This window comes from Ursus americanus, chromosome 24 (assembly GCF_024610735.1).
Source record: "Ursus americanus isolate L20-20 chromosome 24, mUrsAme1.1.p, whole genome shotgun sequence".
Classification (NCBI taxonomy): Eukaryota; Metazoa; Chordata; class Mammalia; order Carnivora; family Ursidae; genus Ursus; species Ursus americanus.
In genome coordinates this window covers 21,513,671-21,531,741 of record NC_142150.1, presented here as the reverse complement: position 1 = coordinate 21,531,741, position 18,071 = coordinate 21,513,671, and the positions used below count along the sequence as shown (strand labels likewise).

General features: G+C 50.0%; 1 protein-coding gene across 10 annotated transcripts in view; it reads right to left on the bottom strand.

The window, feature by feature from the left end:
• The window catches only part of CD44 (CD44 molecule (IN blood group)), an 87,326-nt gene extending 70,108 nt beyond the window's left edge, over positions 1 to 17,218 (bottom strand). For 6 of the 10 annotated variants that reach the window (XM_045808504.2, XM_087854744.1, XM_087854746.1 and 3 more), the window contains exon 1: positions 16,967 to 17,216. In XM_045808504.2, the coding sequence (XP_045664460.2) occupies positions 16,967 to 17,033 (67 nt within the window). In that variant the 5' untranslated portion in view covers positions 17,034 to 17,216. Of the gene's footprint in view, positions 1 to 16,966 lie in introns of all 10 variants that reach the window. The other 4 variants (XM_087854750.1, XM_087854747.1, XM_087854748.1 and 1 more) reach the window with 4 other exon arrangements.
• Positions 17,219 to 18,071: the final 853 nt, after the last annotated feature.

Below are 18,071 nucleotides of genomic sequence, written 5' to 3'. Positions count from 1 at the left end.
TAAACCAGTCAACAACATGACACAATAAATGCGGTAACACAAGTACAGGGTGCGGAGTGATTAGTCCAAAAGGAAGCCTTTCTTCTCCAAGACTTTCGCTGTCCCCAAGGGATGTCTCTCCAAGGAAATGCCATTTCAGCTGACAACTGAAGGTAGGTTGGGAACTAGCCAGCCAGTTTCATGTCAGCAAGACTCACAGTCAGGAAATTCACCCTTAGAATATAGCATAAATCATTTGATTTAATAGAACCCATTTCTTCTAGCTCTTTCATCATTAGATACCAAAAATAAGTGGTCCCCCTTTCCCATGTAAGAAAGGACCTATCCTTGAGATCCACATTAGACACCCCTTGGGCTTCTCTTCTCTGGATGCAGTCCCCGTAAATCCTTTCATGATATTTAGGTGAAAAAAAAAAAAAAGAATGGAAAATAAACAATCAAACAAAATCCCGAAGTTTCCCTCCCATACCACCAGGTTCATGAGCCAGCCGCATGGAGGCAGAGTACTGTCCCCAAAAACCCTCCTCTTCATCTTTGGGCTTATTAAAATGTTAAGATGTTAGACCCTTGAACTTCATTCTCAAAGAAACTATTACAAAGGCATTTTCCTGCTTATGAAAGAGCAATTAGTAATATAAAATTCAAGAGTCAATCTCAGACTCCTTGAAAAGAAGTCAGGTCCATTGGAAACCAACACAGTGTGGTAACATGGACCTCAGCTCCGGGAGTAGAAAACTATAGAGTTCAAATCCCGAATCTGCTTTCATTAGCCGTATGACCTTAAGAAAGTCATTAAACTTGTCTCCAGTACAGGAGGATAATAATGTTAACCATGAAGTTAATGTGAGGGCTGGGTTACGTAATAGAGCTAAAAACACTTCACGCACATTAAAACACTCCAGGAGTGTAGTTAGAGAAAAGTGAAGCTAGCAATCTCCCTTGGGGGTGATCGTCTCATAATTTACAGGAAGAGATACTCATTCAAGGTCATAGTCATTCTTTTAAAATGGATCACTACAGATGAGCGGTCCTCATGCATGGTGGGGCTCCAGCAGGGCCGGCATGGGCTGCAGTAATGAGTTTCTTTTCTTTCTTTTTTTTTTTTTTAAAGATTTTTTATTTATTTATTTGACAGAGATAGAGACAGCCAGCGAGAGAGGGAACACAAGCAGGGGAAGTGGGAGAGGAAGAAGCAGGCTCATAGCAGAGGAGCCTGATGTGGGGCTCGATCCCATAACGCTGGGATCACGCCCTGAGCCGAAGGCAGACACCTAACCGCTGTGCCACCCAGGCGCCCCTGCAGTAATGAGTTTCTAATAATAAAGCGCTCGGCTATGCAAACAATTGATTATTTCTTGTAAATTATAACAATTTTAAGGTTACTTCCCGTTATGCTTTTTGGGGAGGGAGGAAAGGATCAAGTTACAGCTGTGATGACTGGGTGTGAGCCACAGACCATCTACGTCTCAGAGTGCAGTGTGTCCCCCATGTGAACTCTATCCATTAGGTGTGTCTTCTCACGAAAAGGCTGAGGGTGTGGCTTAGGAACACAAGACCTTCGCTTTGCTTTTCTTCTTTACTCTATATAGAGTCTCAAACCACAGCTCTGTCAGGTGCGTGGACACCCTCTAGGGTCTTACTCATTGTAACAGACGTTGTTATTAATGCAACACAGTTCTCCTAATTGAATCTTGATTTTGTTCAAAATCTGGAATGTGTGCTTCAGGGGGTATAAGCCCCAACTCCCAGCTCCAGTGGGTGAATCATGACTGGTCTAAATCAACCACTGTGGTCAGAGTTCTCCTAGGCAATGACTGGCTCTGAGTGAGCATTTCATGGAATGCGACCCCATTTTTCCAATGAGAAGTAAAGGGAAGTCAATTAAGGACTTCTGGAAAAGCCATTCCTCCAATTTTCTAGAAGGGACACTTATAAATAAGCATTCCTCCTTCTGCTGCTGGATACTGCTATTTCTTTCATAGGGTGCTTGAAACCCCGGGAGTCAGTGTCAGATTACAAAGAGGGCTAACCTGTAGGAAGACGATGGGCATGGCAGAGTGGAAAGTCAGAAGAAAACTGGGTCTTTGATAACATCACTGAGCTCCTAAAATCATCCTACCTCCATACTTCTTGTTGTGGGAGATAGCATTTTATGAGGGTTTCTGTTTCATTGTTCTATTACTTCCAGAGGTATTCAGGTGGCCTACACTGACATGGGTATACCAAGAAACGTGACGGATAGCAATTACATGGGGGACACGTCATCAGGTCATCTCCACGTGGTTACCAGCAACAAAGGAAATAAAGGAGTGAGGCCCTTGTAGCCAGACGGTTGGACACCTGTATCCCATGGTTCTTGCCCATTCCCGCTGCCCAGACCCAACAGACACACCTGCATGACTTCTGGAAGTCATCCTGCAAATCACTCCCTACACACACGCTGATCAAACCCAGAGTGCAAGCTCCAAGCCACAAAGTGCTCCCCAAAAAGACCAAGAAACCGCTAATAAAATCAATGAGAGCTGACCCTAAACCCAGGCTTAACATCCTAGATTCCTAAGTAAATTATGAATTTTTTTCCCATGGCTTAAAATAACTCTGACATCGTATGACATTTTTTGTTTCCCAGAATTTGGGTTCCTTTGCTGCTCCAACACATACGTCTAAGAGTCTCATTCAGCAAAATAAATAAATAAATAAATAAATAAATAAATAAATAAATAAATAAATAAATATCTCACTCAGCTTCGAGGGTCCCATGGTTCTCTCTTCACCTCTGTCTATTTCAGGGCAGACGTGATAAACCAGTTGCTTTCAGAGTTTTGAGGAGTAGAACTTTCTTTGCTTGCTCTCTTACTCAGTGAGCCAAGCATGAAGCACCTGGAAAAGGGCTGCCTTGGCCAGAGTTGCTGAGGGGCTCTGAGCCCACCCACCGGACCATTTCTTGGTCTTGAGGACTGGTGGGGTTGAGAAGTTCAACCGCAAGGGCCGCCAAGGCACTGGGGACATCCTGTAAACACGGTTGCTGGGTTTCATCTCACGGGGCTCCCCTGATACCCCAGATCAGATGAGGCCTCCCTGTGACATGCTCTCAGAGTCCCTCTGCTGCCCTGTCACAGCATTCACCCCTGTCATTCACTGAGGACATCACTACTTGTTTACTCTCTGTCTTCCCAGACAGACTGGAAGTTCCATGAGAGTAGAAACTGCGTCTCTCTTATTTAACATGGTGTCCCCAGCGCCTGGCAGAACACTAGACACATGTTATGTTTCAAAAAACACGTGTTGTATGAACAAATGAATCATGTGAAAACCACTGATTATTGACTCAGCTCACGGAACTGCTCGGAGAGGCTGGGCAAAAGCCAGGCCGGGCTGCACTGGGCCTTCTGGTTTCCAAATGCTCATTAAGTCAAAAAGGATCGAGATGAACACCGAATATGGATATCCAAGGTATGGCCCAGGAAACCAGGTCCAAGTACAATAAAGGCTCCAGCAGCGTGTAAACACCTACACTATTTCCTACTGAGCCACAAAACCCGGTACCCTTTTAGCTTCCTCTCTCCGTCCCCCCAGTCTTGCCAGCCTCGTCTTGTTTAGTGCCTTCCCTCTATCATCTCAAAGCATGAAATGGAAAGTGTACCGGACTGAGAATCAGAAGACCAGGGTTTTGATTCTAACTAGTTATGTGACCTGGGGCAAGTCACTTGCAGTCTTTGAGATGCCTTTCCCTCAGCTGCCCAATAAACAAGTGGACTACAGAATTTCTAGCATCCTTTCCCATTCTGACATGCCATCGTCTTTGATTTTGAGTCACCAGCCCGTGATAAGTTCTCATCTAGGGTCCTCCCTCCCTTTCCCCTCTTCTTCCTCCTTGGATCTATACTTGGGTGCCGCTGTAAGGGCCCAGGCCAGCTGACACTTTCTAAGCCCTAGCAAAGCATCTGCAAACCCTCCCGCCCCGGTCTCCAGGGCTTTCACTGAGTTATGCTAGCAAGGGCATTGTGATTCAACTCGACAGGGCACCCCAGTCCCCTGCCAGCTTGACGGCATCTGCATGCCTCGGGAAATGGCACAACCAAGAAGCCCGAGCACATACCAGGTCTTCCTAGATAAGCTCTGCCCAGGAGGGGATGGCAGCTCGGAAGAGATTGGTGAACATTCCAAAGAATACAATTTCAATGGATTGGGGTCAACCAGCAATGGGAGACAGAGATAAAGGCGAAAGATACCTCTGGTAATAATAGGACCTTGTAGTCCCACATCACGTGCTTCTGCCTACCAGCACAAAACACTTTCACACCAGCAGGCAAAGGTGGAGAGGTCCAGGGGAGGCAGAGGGATTATTATCCCCAGGTGGTTCACACAGTGTATTGAAGCATTAGACAGATAAAGCCAGTAGCCCAAGGTCACACAATTAGGCTCTGACATGGTGGGAATTAGAGCAGAGTGTCCTAATCTCACCTGGGGGCTATTTCTAGTAGACTCTTGGTGGAGCCTTTTGTTTATACCTTGGTTCTATCTTATCTTACCTGCCCAGGTAGTGAGCTGGCTTTTTCTCTGAGGCATGAGTAGTGGGAAACTCGAATGTCCCGGGATGGGCTTGGAGCCTGAGCTCAGGGTCCAGCCTACTCACCGTGGATGCTACAAGCTGGACCCGGAGGGGCTGTTGCTGTTCACACTCAGGAGGCACCGAAGAGCCCCGTGTGGCAGCTGAGAATGCGGGAGCTCCAGAGCTGATAAAAGTTGTAATTAACATATACATCCTTTCATCTTCAAAGGCTTTACTCACATTAGCTAGTTATTCCTCCTATCACCCCCATGGGTGAGGCATCATTTTTGTCTTCTCAGTTTGCAGATGGAGAGAAGGGGCCTTTTGCCAAGGAGTCTGGCTCTGGTTCAGACAGAGGAGATTCCTGGCTCCCAGCATCTAACTTCACTGGGGTGACGGAAAAACAGTGCAAATGAATCCTAGGAGAAGGTTCAGGCCACCAAACTCCTCTGGCTGAGAGACTGAATGTATACGGTTCTGGAAGGAGGTGGAGTCCACAGAATGACTTGCTCGCTAGATTTGAGTAGCTAACGTCCCAGTGACAGGCAGCTACCAGAAAGGAAAACCAGAAAAGCCTGCTGCTCTGCTGGCGTGCTGAACCCTCCAGACCGTGCCTGTGGCAGACATCACTAATGGATCACAGCACTCTCTGCCGCTGAGCCCACTTTGGGCTTCTCAACACAGCCCTCCAGGCAGCCTCTAGCAATCAACGGGAAATGGTACGTGAGCTGAAATCTATTTGCTATTGGGCCTGCAGGGCTTGTTCGGGATTCTCTTCAATTGCCAATCTCCAACCCAGCCAGAGCTGCCCAAGTTTTATTCCAAGCGGTGCGGGAACAGCTGCCCCACTACTGACCTGAGTCTCTCAGCCTTCGAAGACGGCCGCCTTTCCTCACCTTCCTCACCTTGATCATGCGTCAGTCATCCTGTAGCGTTCTTTCACCTGTTTGACTTTACTCCCGCCAAACCATAAGCTCTCTGAGGACAGAAACTAGATCTTCCACTTCCCTCTCTTCTTTTCCCCATGCCAATCACCCTACACTTTTTGGTGAACTGAATTAGTGAGCATATCACCATGTGACAACTGGGGAAGCAGGCAAACCATAAGGGACGAATCTTGCCCACAAGTCCTTCTGTGACTAAGGGGGAGAAATGCCAGATCTCCACTGGCTGCATGCGGCTGTCACTTCTCCTAGAATGCTCTGTCTACGGGCCGGGCTAGAGGCACAGATGACCAAGTGATAATTGAGGGCACTGCGTATGACAAGAGAACAGAACCCATCTGGTATTTTATTTCAGTTTCTGGTTGGTGGATCCCAGACGGATATGAAATGGGCACACCCAGGATGGATGTGATCTCAGTAAGGACGTTCAGCGACGGACAGAAGGTCAGAACCCTGACGGGGCATTTAGTCCTTGACCCACTTTGGCAAACCCCTAAGTAGTGCCATCTTTAGGACTTCCTTTTTTCCTTCTCTCTCTCTCTCCCCAACCCCCGCCCCACCACCTCCCTCCCGTCTTTCCCTCTTTCCTTTTCCTGAGCAAAAAGAACTTCTCTGGGTTTATGAAAAAGAAATAAATATTTTAGCAGGAATCTGGAAGGTTCTCAGTGGAAGCAGCAATTTGCCATCTCAAAGGTCTGCCATGCCCAATGCCTTGGTATATATATATATATATATATATATATATATATATATATATATATATATATATATATATGTGTGTGTGTGTGTGTGTGTGTGTGTGTGTGTGTGTGTGTGTGTGTATGTTATATTTGTTTGTTTTGTTTACTTTTTATTATTATTATTTTTATTCTCATGGCCACCCTCGTTGTTTTGCACAGGCCGCTAGAGCTCACCCTCTACGCACTGCTTTGGCTGAATAGCGTGGTTCATTTTGCACCAACATGCTGCAGCATTCGCTTAAGGGAAGCTGAGAAATCCAAGTTGCTCATAGAGCATTGAGAGTAAAGGACATAATCTTTTCTCCTCTTTACAGGTTGGCTTCTCTGATCCCTTGAAGCAATGTTTTTTTAAAGTACGGTTTAAAGAAAGAGGTACTGCATTCAGATCCTGCAGGTAATCCCAGGACGGGCTTCCTGCAGTTTTAGCAGTGTGACTGAGACACGTTCCTAACTTCTCTGGCCCAAGCTTCTTCCTCTGCCCGTTCCCAAGTGGTTGAGAGGATTCAGATGAGTCCTCCGAACAAAGCACCTTGTTCCTAAGAGTCCTGCTTCCCCATTGGGGTTTAGAGTACAACTGGGTCAATAGACTTGTTTCTGGCATGGATTAATAATTCACTTCTGACATTTAATACAAACCAGGCATCCTTTTTTTTTTTTTTTTTGGCACGGCATTATAGTCATGTTATTCTTTCCATTAAGTTTTATGAGGCTTAGGCGTTTGTGGCCCGCAGAGTGGTGGATTTATAGAACGTGAGGCCTGGAAAGGATGTTACAGATCAACTGGAATCCAACCCTCTCATTTTATGCATGGAAAATTGGAGGTAACTAGGGGTGAAACGATTTGTTCAGCAAACTAAAATATAATAATATAATAGTCACTTCTACTCTTGAGGCACTTCTATGTGCTAGACACTAGCACGAGACACCACATGCTAAACATCATTCGAGACGTTTCACGTGTGTGCTGTCTGAGCTCACACCCTCTGAAGCAGCACAGAGGGGAATCAACCTCAGGTCTGGCTCTTTTCACAGCGCTTACTCCTTCTGCACAGCCCTCCTCCAAAGCCAAACCTCCTCATTCCCAGGGCACCACTCTGATTTTGCACAAGTGATCTTGGAAATGGAAGGTTTTTAAACCATTGAAAGAAACAACTTCCTCTTTTTTTCTTTTAACAGAGAGCCCAAAAGCCAACATCTTTTCTCTAAGTGTCATTGAGAATATGATTTTGAGGCTTGGGGTTTTTTTTTATACAGGAGAGCAGATTTGGAAGGAAGTACTGGGGCACAGAGGCAGATAGACTTACAGGAAATCAAGATCCCTGTGCTACTGGACAAAACCTAATGAGCCCGGAACTTCCCCTACCTTGCCTGACATTGCCAGACTTCAAGAAAGATACACTCACATTAGGAAGAATGCAGAGAAAAGAAATTTCAAGGAGGTTTGAGGATCGCTAGAAGAGACACTAGAAAAAATAAAATTAAAAGGTTTCTATAGACCAAAAAGAAAAAAAAAAGGATGAAGAAGAATGAGCCAGAAGCTATAAAAACCACAAAAGGTAAATGACAAAGTTTGCTTTGCCACATCTAGAAATTTCATCCATTCAGTCAGCCATCCAATATTTATTGAGCGTCTACTATAATTGGGGAACTGACAGCTGGGGGTTACCGCAATACAAACATGTGTATAATGTACATAAAGCATGAGCTTTTCCCCAAGGAGCTCCTACGCTCACCGGTGAAAGAGAACAGACGGCCATACATGGCTCAGAAGCATCCCTCAAAATTCATTCTTTTAGATGGAGATACGCTTGTGGGGGTTTTATGAATTATCAGGGAGAAAGGAGACAACAGAGGAGAATAAAAGTCACTCTGGCGAGCCTGGAGGGATGTACCTGACCTCTAAGGCTGACACTGGGAAGACAACTTGGCCAACCACAGAGGATCCACAGTGAAGACAAGCTTCAGGGCAAGAGATTTCTAAGGCAGCATTACTTCCCTCCCCAAAGTCTGATCTGCCTCTGTGTGACTAGCACTCTTGTAGGTACCTGAACCCTTGTCTTCCCTTTGCAGGAAAATGTGACCGTGCAACACGCTGGGGGCTCTGGGGCTGCCTCGATGACATCACCTGGTCTCCCGCAGGCTGTAAGACAGTGAGCAGCTCTGCTAGACTCTTCTTCCTGAGCCGGATACACTCAGCAGTGCCAACTTTGTGACGGGCAGATAGGAGATCTTCATTTAGTACTTCTGGAATATGTGAAGACTGGGGCCAGGGGCCTAGGCAGAAACCGCCTTCTAGACCCGAGGCAGGAGACCAGGTACTGGTTGCCTGACATTGTTAATTTCTCCTTGACATTTCAATTTGCATAATGACGAACACCTACAAGGCTTTACTGTCATCACCCTAATACCTCGGCAGGTTCTCTTTGAAAGAGGAAGTAGTAAAAGATGCTGCCTAGATCCATAACCAGTGTGTGGGTCCTAGAAGGCTCTGCAGACCTGCTCGAGTGAAATTCAAATGGGTAAGGAATCTGTGATGAGCCCAGACCAAAGCCACACAGATGAAGCAGATGTCCCCAGGGGCTCTGCTTCCACTCTTCCTGGGTGGCTTGTTTCTCAGGCAAAGCACCCAGAGGAAACCCTGCCCATCTCCCCCACCTCCCCTTGCACGAATCACCTGCTGGACCACACAGAAGCCAGGCCACATTTAGGTTCAGGCTAGGGCTGGGAAGAGGGCCCACTTGCAGTATCTGTTCAGTTCCTTCTGCCAAGGTGATTGTAGCCTGATTCCTGATGGTCTCCTCTCTCAGTTCCCTCCCTCCCTCATCAATTCTAGCTGGTAAGGAGAAGGCCCTGGGGCCAAGGACCCTTGCACTGAGGGCAAACACGTTCCTGCTATTTGACTGACCCCTTTTCCAGCTTTGTCCATTCATGAACCAAAGTCCTAGATGGTGGGGAAACCCCCATCGGCAACTTCCGCCTCTCGTCCAGGGGACAAGTAATGAAGTGATAATGAACAAACAACTCGATCCACCATCCTTTTCAATCCTACCCCCTCCCCAGCTTCCCACCATATAGACGAGAGCAGAACTTCTATCCAGGAATCAGAATGAATGAGCCACTCAGAGTATGAATGGGGAGAAGTTTTCATGACAACTTCTTTCTCCTTTGTATTTGCAATTCCATCCCCTTCCTCTGACATGATGTGGAGAAAGGGAGGGCAAGACTAGCTCTGTGGACGTTACGACCCAACCTACACCTGATTCCCAGATGGAGTTTCTGCAAACAACCAGAGTACTACCAGGCATCACCACTTTGGCTTCTGGGGGCCCTGACATCTTGATATACAAAGAGAAGCACAGTAAGGCAATGACTAAGAGCCTAGAGGACCCAGTGGCCGGGTCACCCCGGTTTGAAGCCCAGCTCCATCGCTCACTAGCTCTGTGGCCTTGGACATGTTTCTTAAATTCCCTATGGCTCAGTGTTCTCCTATGTAAAAGAGGGCTAATAATCTCACTACTTCAGAGGGTTGGTGTATGGATTAAACAAGTTAGTATCTGGGAAACAGAGTGGTGAGCGCTCTCTAAGTATTCACTATCATTACCAATCCTGGTGATCATCATCTCAAAAACGTACAACTCACTGCAAAGAAACAAGTGCAAAAGGTACAGGAGCTCTCTCTGTCAAGAAAGGTTGTGGGGAAGAAAGATGAACTGACAGGGACCCCCCAGAGGAGACTCGCAGGGACACCAGAGCGAATGTGGATAATCTCTCCCCACTAGAGTTTTGCAATTAACCTTAACTCTCAAAGCTGAAGACTCGAGGCCGATTTTTGAGGCCTGAGCTTTGCAGATCACCTCCTCAGTGACTCAGCCCTCCCCACCCACCCAGGACTTGTGTGCCTACGCTCGCACTCAGGAGGGCCACTTCCCTCGGGTGGGCACACCCAGATGGCCAGCGCACACCACTCAGGAAGATCCGGCTTCGGGATGGTCTTTCCCCCACGACACCCATCCCTCTGTTCCCTGTTTGACCCCCTGTGTCCAAGGGTCACTGGGCAGATGGCCCCTGGGTAGGGAGGCACAACCTGCCCCAGCTGTGGGCAACTCCAGACTTGGCAAGCTTCTATGGAGAGGAGACACGGTTTGCTGTTGCCAGCGGGCCCCCCATCAGACAGCAGGCTTCCCTGGAGACTTGGCCCTTCCTGAGTTGCAGGACACCCCCAGAGAAGGTGAGAATCTTCTGTGAAGCTATTCTGCTTCTCTCCCAACTGCCACCACCTTCCAGAAGCAGGCACGGTGCGGGGAGGGGGATCAGAGGGGTGTTCAAGGAGTCCAACCTCAGATCAGCATCTTCAAAATAACCAGACCTCCAAGTGGGCCGCTACTGGGGAGGGTTTTATTTTGAGGCTTCAATTTGGGGGTTGGTGTCATCATCCTGCCTGGCTCCCACTCCCTTCTTGGCCCAAGAAGCCAGTAACCCTGTCCTGGAACAGACGTCCCCAGCCACAGCAAGCAGCCACCAAAACCACAAATAGGCGGGTGGCCTCCCTGTTTGGGCAGACCAAACATGAGCCCTGGGGTGGGCAGCTGACCAGCCCAGCGCCCTTCTCACCCCTGCCCTGAGCCAAACAGCCATCACGGCTGTAATCATATGTACACCATATATACACACAGGCGTATTCGCCGCCTTCTGTATGCTGACCGGCGTGCTTCCCATCTAGAGGATGGGGTTGTTTCTGGATTCTGGATATTCACTCAGTTCAACAGTTACTGGTAACTAGGGCCAACGCTCGGATCTGGGACCACACACGCACAGAATGAATGTGACCTAATCCCTGATGTCAGGGGGCTCCCACGGTGCTGCAAAAGGCAGATAAGAGAAAGCATGTCGGGTTTTGGGTTTTCCCGCTTGGAGAAGCGAGAAAGGCATCAGCACCCCTTGGCCCCAGAAGTGAAAAGGCCTCCCTGCATGATTTTACTGTGCAGCTTGAAGGCTAATTAATTTTAGCCCGATGAGGCCGGGGCACCTCTACTAGCCCTGTGGGGCCCTGTGAGAAGCAGGGACCACGCTGTCACAGCTGAGCTTACTGGAATGGCTGCCATCCTAGGACACCAGATTCTCCAGGTAAGGTGACTATACCCGCCCCCACCACCAATTTGGCAACGTCTGGAGGCATCTGGGGTTGTCACAGCTTGAGGGGGGCAGTGCACGACCCAAATCTAGTATGTGGAAACCAGAGATACATGGTCAGCCATTGCCCAGGAAACCACACCCCACGAGCTAGCTATGCAGGGGGTGAGGGCGGTGGCCTTCTGACCACGAGCTCCCCGGTGCCGAACTCGCTGGCGCAGCGACGGGGCACTGCGTCAATGGTTGTCAGCTGTACGGGCTGGTGAACGAATGTATTCGAGGGTGGGCAGATAAATAGCAGGGTAACAGAAAGAGACACACCCCATTTTCATTCCCGCTTCTTTACAGATTCAAATCCTACCTTGTCCCTACTGCTACCTCCCCTCCCTCGATTCCTCCAGCCCTCCTTGCTCTGCGTCCACTTGGCAATGCCGTTAGCCTGTCAATCATGTGCACTGTGTTCTGCACATAGAACCACAAAGTTTTTTGGCCAGCGGTGCCAAGCTCATACGTGTAATTCCCCCCTAGTACCCAGCACAGTGCGGGACCCTCGGAAGACACCTGCGGCATGCTTAAGGGTTGACCAGCAAGACCCACACTGGGGGTAGATGCATGGGCTCAGACACATGGGGACTTCCAAGCACACCCCCAATGTGTATGCCCACATCCAGCCGGCAAGAATCAAATATATAGCTTGTCTTGGTACTTCCCCTATTGGGGTGATCAGGAAGTGGAGAGCAGAGGAATATGAACTATTTCCCCCCAATATTTCTCCATGTTTTCTGAACCAAACGTCAATTTAATCAGACCCTAGACTGATGAAGGCATTGTAAAGCTGTGGGTTCATTTATGCAAAACGCCTTTCATAGTTTTTGACTCCTCATCACACGAAGCCATACGTTTATTGGTAGAAAAATAGAGAGACCCTTAGTCAAAATATATACTATGCGTCCATTGGTAGAATGTTTGCACATTTGAGAAATCCTGACTCTCCGGGAAATTTGGCATGCACGATCACTTTATCCATGCCAAGCCAGATTCCACAACCACAAACTAGAAAACACCCCTTCCTAACTCTGTCAGGTTGGTCTGGCTTTCCAAACCCTTGATGGCCGGCTTGGTGGGAAAGATGCTTTTTAAGAAAAATTTCGACTTAGCCTAGTGAAAAGTGGGGTTTGAGTTCAAGGTAGGAGCCTCTAGCCTACCCTGATCATTCTAAGGAACACTCGTGTGCTTCCTATTCAAGCAGAGACAAAGGAAATTGAGTCATCAGCTTCTCGCTGTGCAATCCCCCAGAATTTCTTTCTGAAGCAGAAAAGATCCCCTTTGAGAACCATGCTTTGTCTGACAGCATCTGCCACCTGTTTCTGTTCGCTCTTGCACAAGAGTCACTTCCTTTTCAGGCTCTGGGTGGAGCTGGCTGAACTGAGGTGCTGGGGAGACATAACTGCAGCCTCTGTCTCAGCCCCAGCCCAGCCCCAGCCCAGCCCCGGCCCAGGCCCGGCCCAGCGCCAGGCCAGCCCAGAGCGGCCCCAGTCCCAGCCCCAGCCCAACACAGCCTAGCCCTGGTCCTGGGACAGCCCCCGCACAGCCCCAGCCCCAGCCCCAGCCAGGACCCACTGCTGGGGAAACCCAGCTTACCTCCCACCACCTCCAATCTGTCAGGGAACCCCAACTTAGAACCATCAGCCTGGACGCCGTAGACTGATCTGAAATCTCACTTGGGTGGCCACATGTCACCTCGATCTCCATACTGGCTTTCAGTTCAAGATCCTTGACTTTTGTAGAAAACCATATCAGCCCACCACCGGGGTCCTCAAGGCTTTCCCTTCCCGGGCCACATACAACCTGCTAAACACTGGAGGTCTCTATGGAGCATGTGATGAGGGCATTGCTGGGTCAATGCATGTAAAATGCTTGCAGGTTAGGGTGAGGAACTCTGCGGGGGCTCTTCCTTAATTTTCAGGCAGAGGACATTGCCCTAACTTGTCTCTTAGACGAGGAACAGCCTCTCCCTTTTCTCCAGGCCTGCAAATGAGAGCATGTCTAGAAGGGCAGCTGAACTCTGATAAGGGAATTGACTTATTTTAGTAACAAATAACTAGGTTGGCATCTCTTGACAGCTGTGGCCAAGCCTGGGGAGAGACAGTCCAGGGCAGGGCAGGGCAGGGTAGGGCAGCCAAGAGTGTCTACAGCCTGCCAGGGGGGAGTGAGAAGCCATTCACACCAGGCTTCACGTTAGCTGGTCACATGGAACAGGGAGGGGAGGAGAATCACATACACACACTATTTCCCTAGTAATGAATCAAAGAAGCGTAAGCATTGGAGTCTAACACTCCAACATTAGACGATGGGAAACCCCAACTCCACCGTTTACTAGCTGTGTGTCTTTGGACAAGTCAGGCTGCCTCCCTGAGCCTCCATTTCTTGATCTAGAAAATGGGGTTAAGAAAGTGCTAAACGTATACAGGACTGTCACAAGGCTTATATAGAAAAACCTCTTCAAACCCCCTGGCTGAATGCCTAGCGCAGAGCCGGTGCTCAGGAAATGGCATTTCCTGGGACCTAGCACTCTTCTTTGCAGTAGCCGTGTGAGGCTTCTAGAAGCAACCTTGCTTTGTGGTAAGAAATATATATCAGTATTCTTTTATTAAACTCAAACTGGATATACTGCAGTGTAAAATAAATAATGTAGTGAATGTTTAATGTAGCATTTAAGGTGGGAAACAAGTGGTTTGCCCACTGCAGGGGCAAAGGTGGGGGCTTATTACCGTCCGAGATGATAGGGGTGTTTCAGACACCTGAGGATGGAAAATGTCCGGCCCTCCGTCTGTCTGCAAGAGGGAAAGTCACTCCTCCCTCTTTTTCAGGATCTGTTTCCTTCATGGGAAAAAGGAGGGTTTTTCTACATGGTCCTTGTAGTCCCCATTGCTGAGTCTACGACAATGAGTCAAGAAATATTTCTTGAATGAATGGAAGGGGATCTGTCATAACTTAAGAATTTCATGCCGCCTATGCTGCTCCTGCGTGGGGCAATTTGGAAGAAAACGGAATCTTTTCCTACCGGCTGCCAGCCTCAGACACACCTACTTGGCGCTGTGCCTTTGCAGGAAATGAGATGTCCAATGTGTATCTGGGGAACAACTGAATTAATTAACTGATGCTAACCTCAGCAGTGATGGATTTCTTGCTTCTCCACCTAGGAAAACAAGCCCTAACTCCCAGGAACAGGGGTCTCTAATGCTCACAGGGAGAGGAAGGGCCCTGGCCACCCCAAGCTCTAGAGCTCTCAGATGTACCCCTCTTTCTTAACACCAGGGGCGCAATTCCCAAACAGTGAGACAAGGAGGAGGGGAAATGCAGGGCTCGGCCCACGCCCACTTGCCCTCTACCAGGGCCACGTTCTTCCCCCCCAGCATATGACACGGAGTACAAAGTGTCTGTTCTCCAACTTAGTTTCTGGGTCCAGTGTTGGCCATTTCTTTACTTTTTGCTTTCCGACATGGAGGATGGAGCCTTTCTTCCTCCCTAAAACCTTGCTCCTTTCCAAAGTCTCCTCTTTGTCTTTCGGAGCCCTCCCTCCTTACTAACCCCCCACAGTGGGGGACTGAGGCAACAGTACTGCCCACACCGCCGCCCCAGCTCCTCTTCCTCCTTCCCCTCTCTGCCTGCCCAGCCAAGCTGCTGTTAAGTCACGTCTCCCTTCCAAGTCTCAATTCCTTCCAAACGTTACAAGCTCATGAAAGCCAAAGCCCTGGCAGTTTTTGCTGTTGGCACTGTTTCGTGCTTCCTCCAAATGATGCTGCCCAAAAGGACCATGAAAACACGGGGCAGGAGCGAGTCTTCTGGTCTCTGGGAGAACCTCAAGGGTCAGGACAGTCAAGGGTCAAGTATTTGGGGATGGGGCCCTTCTGAAGAAATCAGGGAGACCGGTTGGAAGGAGTCAAGAATCAGGATCCTCAGAAACGAAGCAGAAGACATCACTGGAAGGTAACACACAAAGAAACTTCCCTGGAGGTCCCAGAGAAGGCCGGACCCAGGGCTCTCCTTGCACTCCAGATTTTTCTCTTCTCTGGCATCCCGAGCGTTTTTGCCTTTCAAGGGCTCGTTGGAGCTCTCAGTTCGCCTAGGAAGCCTCCTCGATGGCCTCTGGTCCACCTCAACCCTCCGTCCCCAGACACTTTCCAAGTATGTCTGCGCCGTACATACAGTCTAACATATTCCCACTAAGCATAAGCTCTTGGACCTGGGTTCACCTGCGCACCGATCCTTCTGGCTGTGTGAAAACTGTCAAGTTACTTAACCTCTCTGAGCCTCGGTTTGTTTCCCTGCTGTAAAACAGGGCCAGTAGTAGGACACTTCTCACTGGGCCACCATGAGAGTAAAAGAAGGTTGACGCTTGTAAAGATTTAGCCCAGTGCTTGGCACCGTGAAAGCGTGCAGCAAACTAGGCATTTCTTCTATTATTAGGATCATTATCATTATTATTATTTCTGTTTCACGAATCTAAATCTTCGATCCTCATTCGCAGCCGAAAGTACCCAGGTAAAACTGTCTTTACTTTCTTGGTACCCCCAGAGGTAGGTTTAATAAATACTTGCTGAGTAGAATTAACCATAGGCTGAGCTGTCTTAATGACCCAGCTGGCACTTCTTAAAAGAAAAATTAATTTTGCTAGCAATAAGCAAATCAGCCATGTAATTATCTGTACATATAGAGACAAAGGGAAGGAACGCTTGGAGTTTAGTCTCACCAGAATGCCTCACACACCGACACTCACTCCAAAGATACAGACGGTGTTTGGATGGGGTAGTGGCAGCCCCAGCTCCAGGGTCCCTCATGCGACCCTGATGCCCAGGCTCCCTTCCCTGCTCCGAGGCTGCCAGGCAAGGAGTATGAGCCACATTACTGTCTGGATTTCCCCTAACTGATTGGCAGAAGCAGGAGGCTGCCAGGATTGATCGCTGGCTCAGTCACTGCCTTTCCTCCTCACACTCCCTGCCCCAGGCTGGCACCTCGTGGAAACCCAGAACCTCAGAGAACTGGTTCAAGTTCCCACAAGCGCTAGATAGGCAGTGACTGGAGCCAACTGTAAGAGCTTTGGAACCCAGGCGCAGTGGGGAGCTGCAGGGCACCGGCACCCCCTTCTGGAAAGCTCCTTGCCACCAGCCCTCACCCACCGTCTCCGCGGCCCCCTGGCTAATAGCCCCTGCCCCGCCTAGCTCTGCCCTGCCCGGCCACAGCCCAGCCGGGCTGCCAGCGCCCGTGGGCACCCGCGCCTGCTCGCCCACACACCGGTTGCGCGCACCCGGGAGTACAGTTACTTTTCTGCCTTGTGCTCCGTCCGGCACCAGCGACCTCACCCAAAACTGCGTGCCGGCAGCCTGCCCGGCCAACTTTCTTCGCTCTTGCTCTTTTCCTTTCCGCAAAACGGTGCCTCCCACCGGCACACTCTCCAAGGGCTTAGCGAAAATCCTAGCCCCGTTCTCCCGACACCAAATCCACGCGGCTCCGGCCCCCGGGGCCAATTCAGCCAGGTGGCTGCGGGGTCCCTCCGGGCCGCCCCGGCCACTCCCTCCCGCTGCCCCCGCGGCACTCACCGATCTGCGCTAGGCTCAGCTGCAGGAGGCAGAGTCCCCAGGCTAAGCGCCACCAAAACTTGTCCATGGTGCGAGCGAACCGAGAGAGCGAGCGCGGGGCGCCGGAGGGTCCGGGGCGCTGGGCGGGGGCCGGCGGAACACGGGGCGAGCGGGCCGGACCGAACCTATCAGGGGCTGGGGTACGGCTAGGCAATGAGGGCGCCTGGGAAGTTGGGTGCAGTTTTTATTCAAGGGCTGAAAGAGTGACCTAAGAGGGAGGAGGGAGCGAGCGCAGGACACACCCAAGCGAGGGGGCTGTGACTAAGCAGCCGGCAGAGGTTTAAAGACGCAGCAGCCCTCCCTGCGCTGGCCCTTCCGCCCCCGCCCCGAGCTCCGCGGAGACCGTAAAGCGGGCCCGCCTGGCCCGGCGCCGGGAGGGCGGGGGGGTGCCTGTGCGCTCCGGGACGCACGGCTTTCTTCTCCCGGCCCGCTGGGACCGCGGCCTCAGTCTGGCCAGGGAGGGGATGACTGCGTCCCGAAACCCAGCCGCCTTGGGTTGGGCCTCCGACCCCTCCTCTCCGCTAAGTTTCTCTGTGAATCGGGCTGGGGAGTGAGGTCTCTGGGTTTCACAAGCAGTTGGACATTCTGGGAGAGGAGATGGCCTCGTGGCGAGGTCCTGCGTGGATGGTGGCGCTCCCTGCTCACGGTGGGCAGGAGGGGTCGGGAGCCTGTGATTCTTCCCAGGGGGAGAAGACAAGCTCCTTCTTCTTCCCCTGAAAGAGAAGCACGGTTCTCCTGGCTCAGATGGAGTTTTCCTTTTTGTCAGGTCTGCTCAGAGAAAGCTCAAGATGACCAGCCTTGGGGCTGCTATTGCCCTCCTCCAACCCATGTGTCATCTTCCATTCTCAGGCTGGCACATGGTTCCATCCACCCATTCATCCATCCAGTCACCCATACTCTTTCATCTTCCCAAATCCTTCCACCCACCTATTCGCCTGTCTAAACATCTTTCCTCACACCCCTCCAGGGCTCAAACTCTATCCATCCTCCCTTCCACCCATTTACTCGACCACACATCCTTTCTCCCATCCGTCCATCCATCCATCCATCCATCCAACCACTTATT